General features: G+C 43.7%; 1 protein-coding gene across 7 annotated transcripts in view; it reads right to left on the bottom strand.

Moving 5' to 3' along the window:
• Window positions 1-2,176: 2,176 nt before the first annotated feature.
• LOC136440869 (caskin-2-like) overlaps window positions 2,177-7,711 on the bottom strand; it is a 74,906-nt gene continuing 69,371 nt past the window's right edge. For 4 of the 7 annotated variants that reach the window (XM_066437014.1, XM_066437016.1, XM_066437021.1 and 1 more), the window contains 5 exons: window positions 7,453-7,621; window positions 6,861-7,037; window positions 4,465-6,513; window positions 4,179-4,296; window positions 2,177-3,775 (listed from right to left, as the gene is read on the bottom strand). In XM_066437014.1, coding sequence (XP_066293111.1) covers window positions 3,658-3,775; window positions 4,179-4,296; window positions 4,465-6,513; window positions 6,861-7,037; window positions 7,453-7,621 — 2,631 coding nt within the window. In that variant the 3' untranslated portion in view covers window positions 2,177-3,657. The remainder of the gene's footprint in view (window positions 3,776-4,178; window positions 4,297-4,464; window positions 6,514-6,860; window positions 7,038-7,452; window positions 7,622-7,711) is intronic. The other 3 variants (XM_066437018.1, XM_066437015.1, XM_066437020.1) reach the window with 3 other exon arrangements.

Genomic DNA, 7,711 nt, shown 5'->3' with positions numbered 1-7,711 from the left:
CTGAGGGGTTGGCTGAAAATTAATAGAAACAGGCAGAGTTGAGCGACCGCTGGGTCAGTAGTTTGGCTATATGCACGTGTAACTGGTGTGAAAAAGTGAAGACTATCCCAACACGTCTACAAATGACTGGTCAAACCGTATCTGTACATTTCTGGAGAGTATTAGTCAAGCTAGATCTCGTCCTTGGTCTCGTTGGGCCTCCGAAAAATTGTAGATACTGCTGTTTCCCTAGTTATTTGCTACCAACCCATATGTCTGGGCCTCCCCATCTACCAGTAGTTGCCCATGTATCAGCTATAAGGCGACCACCACTGTACATTTTCCTTTTCTTGTTGTTGCTTCTTCTATTACCATTAGTTTAGATTTAGTTTTGCACTTTTTTTAGCACCACCACCCATCACCGGCCGCGCTAAGGCGTGAACCTCTGTTATCACCCTTGGGCGTGATACCCACATCTAGCCTGGAATCCATCCTATTTAGCTTCCGGCCGCTACCCTAGCTCCGCTGCGCTACCCAAGCTCCGCTGCCGGACAGCGGAGCTTGGGTAGCGGACGGAAGCTAGATAGGCTGGACTCCAGGCTAACCCACATCGGGTCTTCCTCAGTACTATATATACTGATGATAATGCCATCGGGTGTATTTGTATTCGGAAACGCTCTCATCGCCCAAGCATGGTTACCTAAAGTTGACGACGTAATCCCGAAATTGAAACATAGTTCGATGTCGCACGTCTGAAAAGGATGTAAATAAAAACTCATTTTCCAAACGCTACGCATTATCCACTTTTTTTGTAATTTTGTAATGATCCACGATTACAGAAAAAGAAAGGATACCACAGTATTTCACCTTCTTGAACCAGAGTGACCTTCTGGCATTTTCTCTGTGGAACTCCGGAGACGTCCTTGGTGCTGAAATGCAACTTTAAAAACGTGGAGCATCACGTGGTTTGGAGAATCATTTAATAAGCAAACGGCTTTACATTCCCTTGATACCTGCGAGGATTATACCATTATGAAGGACAGACACATTCACATTAGTCTCTACCAGACTAACTACGCCAGCTGTTTGCCAGGGAAACTTGGCCCCAGAGGATTTAATTTGCTCCGCGGGCGAAATATTGACTCTCACCGTGGGCTGACTCTATTCCTTTTTTTTTGCCGAATTCTACGATCCATACGCCCGTAGGAAGGCCTGATGGAGGCTACATTCACATCAGAAAGAGACACATATCATTGTTCAGAGACGCAACGGAAGTTTATACTCCCACGCAATAAAGCACATTTCTCTGTGACGTTTGGAACACGTTACGGCGTTTTCTTGTCACGGACGTCAAAAGGAACTTCATTCTCTTCTGACGTTTGGAACACATAGAACACGACATTCGTTGGTTGCGCTGGTAACGCATTTTTCAAACAGTAAGAACAAACCGTTAGAGTTGGTGAAGGATGGAAAAAACAGTTCTTGCGGCCGTGATATCAGCACATTCACGGTAAGACCGTCTTGTTACCAAATCAAATCAGATGTGTTAGAACTAAAAAAAAAGGCCATGAAGGATTTGTGCACGTTTTAAAAACATTAAACAAGCTTCTCACTGAGAAACGAACCGTTGAATATATTGCTGGATATGAAAATCATAACCATTCGGCTGGGCGGTTTGCGACAGTGATTCTGAACCAAAAGCTCGTAAATGATTCATTGTTTACTGCAATTATCATCCCCAACGATCCCTACGGCTCTGTAACGTCATCTGTTTCTCCTTGATTTGGCACATCCATCACAAGAAGTCGTCTGGTGCCATGTCCATAAGGTCGTATCATAATCATGAGTTTACCTCAGTGGGTTAAGATACCTAGTGACCACTACACTTAGCCACGAAGGTTTTCATTTTCTGATGCACTGTTCTTATGTTCCCCTTGTCGTGACACTTTTCACGGACTAGAGCTCATACCTCTTTATCTCTACCAGTACCAGACTCTCAAGGGGTTGGCTGAAAATAACTAGTAACATGCATAGCTGATACAGTTGAGCAACCATTGGGCCAGTAGCTTGGCTCATGCTATGCACGTGAAACAGAGAAAGTGATCTACATTTTGTCACAGGTGCTGTAAGTACTGGTGTATTTACTACTTTAAAGTCCATGCAGCTCACAAACCTTGCAAAAACACAGGACAGCATATTAGATACACAAGGTCTTCACTTCTTTTATTACATGACAGAAAACAGAAAAAAACTTGACAGAAGCTTGCTCAAGCTTCATGTGCGACCCTCCCACATATCTTCACCATTTTCTTAAATGGTGAGATAATCTCGAAAGGTGTCTTGCAAGATTTCTTCGTTATTCCCACCTCTTTGGTGGGAAATTGCCCACATGACCCCGGAATACCCCAAGTGTAAGCTTGGTAGTTACAATGTCTGCTTACGTGATGGTACAAAAATCCCTGCGCCAATTCATAAAGAAACATGTTTAAATCATCAAAACAAATATAATTATCTTTAGGCTCTGTATGGCTTAGGTATCAACCCAACAAGCAAGAGAAGGCTCTTAATTAGGACAGTACACTGCTTTATATACTCTGACAAAATACAAACATAAACATTCCTTTACAGTTTGTCTTCTGTGCAACTTGATGGTATTAGAAGTCTTGCTCAAATGAATGAAAGCATACCATGACACATCAATATTTAACACGTAAATGCCTGTTTTTAGAAAACATTTGCACACATGCAGACACTTCTTCACATTAGTGAATGAAACACGTACACAAGAACACATAATTAAAATATCTCAACACATGACGACGAAAGATTCGCCTCTCAGTAAGATTTACAATAATCATTATCAACAAACCTCCTGAAAGTATTTTTATACATATTTGGCAAAATTTTGACTTTACAATTTTCACAAGGAGTGGGTATTTTCAACACGAGTCTGTCTCAGTTGGCTGTTTTACATGAAACATAGCTGATTTTGCTACTTGTTTATTCACGGGACCATGTTATAAAAACACACTACAAACACAAAGATTAAACCTATAACAATCCTACCAAAGGGTATAAACTAATCACAGAGCCTATAACACTTTTACAAATAGGTTTTAACTAATCACAAAGCATTAACTAAATACAAACTTTAGGAGTGAACAAATCTAAACCATAGGTACAATACTACACATAATCTACATAAGGTCTAAAACTGTGAGGAATCTTTCCTTTTTCATTCCATATTCAGTTTGAACTCTCTCAGACATTGTATTGGGCAATCTTTTCCCCTTCGAAAAACAGTCAAGTCTAACATCTACATCTCACTGTCACATTCCTTATTACATTTTTACAAACTCCTCTTCGTTTCCCTGGGCTTGTCTTCACCAGTTTCCTTTCTCAAGACAGAACCACATCCATTTTTCTGATTCCAATATTTTCCCAACTGCAAATTGTAAAATAAAGAGAACCAAGGCTGCATGAGTGTAGCCCTCCTAGATAAAGCCAGATATACCTTTTGTCATTAAATACAGGAGAGGCAATTCAGGTTGGTCTACTAAACTGTTCTTGTAGCATGTTTTCCTTATTTGGCAGTACACAGAAGTATCATCAACAGTTTGTGGTCAGTTGACAAAGACTTCTGGGAAAGTGTAGAGGATGAAAACAATGAAGTCTTCTCTAGTCCTCGAAGTCCAACATGGCGTCTAGCTCGCTAGCCAGATCATCGAACATGCTGCCGATGTCGTCTAGAACATTCCCCGTACTGGTCACTGCTTTCACCACCTCTTCAAGTTTCCTGCAATGAGTAGTGTGAAGTATGGGTTAGACCAGAATCATCACAAAAGTTTTATCAGTCTAAAACACTAGAACATTTGATTAAATAGAGTAGTTCACAAGTTTGTGTACAAAAATCTCAATCAGTAGACAACATGTCATTTAAGGCCCATGATCATACAAGCTTTGGAGTCTGGTTGAAATATCCCAACAATTTTTGAAAAATCATCTTGAGAACAAGACTTCTAAGTGCATATCTACTCAGCTATCATGAAATACATCTTTTGACATCTGTAGAGCACATATGACATGAGGGGTTGTTCCTACTCACATAAGGCAAATGATTTTTGCAATTTTAACTTAAGCAAATAATTACTGGATAAACACTAAAAATGCCTTTGATTACATGGGACTGAATAACTTACTCTGCATCATCTTCACTTCTTCCCCGGGCCACCTGTCTTGGCCCTGATGGTACAGCTGCAGGTGTGGCTTTAGGTGCTGGAGGGGGTGGGGCTGTTTTTACTGGTGCTGCAGCTGCAGCTAACAAAGGAACACAAACATTGATATTCACTACATAAGCCTTAGGGTATATTTTCAGTACAGTTTTACACATGTATATGTGCTAAGTCACTGCATAGTAACAACTGACACTAGTAGATTTTTGAAATTATTATGGTATGTTTTTTTTAAACAACAACTGAGCCTCACCTTTCTTTTTGTCTTCTGGAAGGCACTTCTCTAGTTGCTTTATCTTTGTGGCAAACGTTGCGTCGGAGGTGTTCCCTGTGGTGTGGTACGGTGCCCCAAACGGATGGTGGTGATGCTCTTGGCTACCAGGGGGAATGGCCTTGGGTGATGGAAGCCCTCCACCCGGACTGACAGCTGACAGGCCTGCTCTCTGGAGGGTGGGCGGAGCAGGGGCAGGTTTTGTAGATTTCAGCGAGGGCTTCTTTGGAGAGAGTGGCTTCACGGGTGACACCTGACCTGACACATTCACAATCTTCTCCTGGCGGACACTTGACCATTGTGCCTTGAGCTCCTGACCCTTGACCTCCTGTGGAGGGTTTGGAGGAGGTGGTGGCAGCTTTTCCCCTCGTGTTATCGAGGCAGACCTCTTTGGACTGTTGGCAGGTTTGGGGGCGACAGCTGGCTTATGAGACGGAGACTTGTCCACAGGAGAGACAGGAGGGGTACTCGAGGACATTGACCTGGAGCTGACCCCTTCCTTCTTCCCAAGATCCAAGCTGCTAATGATGCTCCCAACACTCCGACTCTGAGTGTCGATAAGCGGCTCTGGACTAAGGTCCTGTGCTTGCTCTATGTCTGGTTTGCCATCCCCTTCACTACTACTTGTAGTTCTGGCAGAGTTTGTCCGGGGGCGCTGCTTAATTGTGAGGTTGCCCTCCTCTGCGAACGGCAATGAGGTTACTGAGGAAGTAGAGTCTCTTTTGCTTGGCTCTTTTTCTTTGTCACTTTTCACAAATATGTTATTAGACACGGGGTTAGCACTAACTTCTGAGGAGTCTCTCGGGGAGCCAGTATCCCCCTCGTCACTATCTAAAGCATTTAGTCTCATGGATGGACTCGGAGCATTTGCTCTCAAACTGTCAGTCCTTCCCTTCTCAACACCTTTGCTCTCTTTCTCTTTCCCATTCTGTGCTTTCGGCTGCTTTGCTTCAGAAGTGACAGGTACAAGTTTCTGTGCTAAAGCTGATACAGCCTGCTTGTGTTGAACTCCGTTCTCTGTACTGTTTGGAGGGCTTGTTTCTGTATTTTCATCAGTCTCAGTTTTCACTGTTTCCTGGGCTTTCTTTTGCTTCAGATTTCTCAGCCACACTGGCTGTTTTTCAAACTCTTTCTGTTTTTCCTCCTGCTCTTTGATCTTTTCGTATTTTTTCTGCTTCAAGTTTTTAATCCAGTCTGGCTCATCCTGTGAAGTGGGGGCTGGCACAGTGTCTTGTTTCAAACTTTCTTTCCTCTCCAAAGTTTTACTCTGAACTGGTTTTTGCAGAGTGCTTGGAGGTGACTCTCTCTTGGGTTGTACCAAGGTAGCAGGGGTGGGCACAGGAGCCTGGCCTAAAGAATTAGTCCTTTGCCTTTCTTGTGAATTCTGCCTTTTGATCGTACCTGTACCCTCCTGCACCTCTGTTTGGTACATCCCAAGCTTTTTGGAACTTTCCAACATGGCTGCGATACTTCTGACATCTCGTGTCTCGTCCTGACCCTCAGGGGAGCTACCGTTCTCCCCGTTGCTAACATGAAGATCAACATTTTCCTGTGAGGACGGGACAGGATGGGAACCGTGAACAGGACTGGATGACGCTGGAATCGGTGGGATATGCACCTGACTGTAGTTGGCGTAACAAGCCTGGTTGACTACTTGTGGCAGTTCTACCCCCGGTTGGGGTGGCGGCGGAGGAGGTGGCAGATGGTTCGGCTTCCCCGACATGGCGGGTAAAGCGGGCGCTTCTGATATCTTGGAGTTCCCACGTTTCGGTGGAGGAGGGGCTGGTTTCTTCCCCTTCCCTCCCACAGAGAAGGATGTGCTCCGTGCAACGGGAGCGGTAGACTTCTGCTGTAAGGACTGTTCGTCTGTACTGTTACGGAAGCTCTGCGAGCGTGCCACACCGCTGTAGGACACGCCTGGTCGGACAGTGATCCCCTCGAAGCTCCCCTGGGAACTCCTGTCTCCCGGCTGGAACTGTCCAGCTGAGTAGAAGCCAGAATCAGAGTCAGAACTGGAAGGGGGTCTACCTGCTGATGACATGACAATAAAACATGCACTTCCTTAGATGATGTGGTCATTTATATCAATGCTTGCAGTCTTACACTGCCATCATTTCATCAATAGGGTTCTGGCCAGCTTCTCAATTTCAGCTAAAATCTACTCCAATGTTCCGACATGATTTAATTTTGATAGTTTTCCATAAAAAAAAAACACAATCTTTTTCTGTCATCAGCAGCAACACTGTGTTAAATGATGGAATGAATGACGATGACAAGAGCCCTGTTTATTACTGATGATGTCTTAATCTAGCAAAGAAGATGAAATTCAATGTCAATGACATGTATCGGACTGAGTGAGGGACATATACATGTATTACCTGCGCCTGAGAAAGAGCTGAGAACAGGCACTCTGACAGGCGACCTGTTCAGGCTGGCTGCACTTTTGGGGGACTTCCCCAAGGTGGCGTACTTCTTCTGTTCAGCCGTGTCCTGCTGCACCTCGTCTATCCTCAACTCGTTCTCCTGACGCTCTGGCTGCTGGAACTCCTCTGTGCCTGTGCAGGGCGGGAAATCAGGTTACAAGGGCGGGAAATGTCATTTTCTGTCTTCTTTAGTTCATCTGGTAATTGGATTCCGCAAGTACAACACAGAAATTACCTGTTATCATATTAAGTTCACATATGTTTCATAAAGGCTTACTTGGTTCTGTAATTGTACATACTGTAGTCTGAACACTACAAGCAATTGGGGTTGATTTGGTTGAAAAGCCCTTTTGTTACACTGGCACCCAAAAGTATTATACAAGTCATAACTTCTTAATATACTTTTTTTAGAATTGTTCTAATGAATGTAAAGCTTGTAGGGAGGAAAGCTGAAGGGTGTAAAATCTAGCAGTGCTGTCCTCAGGTAAAACTATCCAGGCACTATAACTCCAATATGACACCATATAAACACTATAACACCACTGACCTACAAACGCATCAGCATTGTCTGACAACATGGAAGAAATGCTCTCGTTGCTGAGCACACTGTGTCTGTTTGAGTTGGAACTGGCCTCCCCAGTGAGGTCAATGCCATGGTCCGTGTTCTCCTTGAAGGTTGAGAAGGTCGTCTGTGTTGGCCTCTCCTCTAGAACCATCTATCAATCATGTAGAGAGTGAGGTGTCAATCATCATGCTGTGACTATTTGTGAGATAATTGCAACCAAACAACCAAATTTACTTTTTTA

Source organism: Branchiostoma lanceolatum, chromosome 8 (genome assembly GCF_035083965.1).
Source record: "Branchiostoma lanceolatum isolate klBraLanc5 chromosome 8, klBraLanc5.hap2, whole genome shotgun sequence".
Taxonomy (NCBI): Eukaryota; Metazoa; Chordata; class Leptocardii; order Amphioxiformes; family Branchiostomatidae; genus Branchiostoma; species Branchiostoma lanceolatum.
This window is presented reverse-complemented; position numbering and strand designations above follow the sequence as displayed.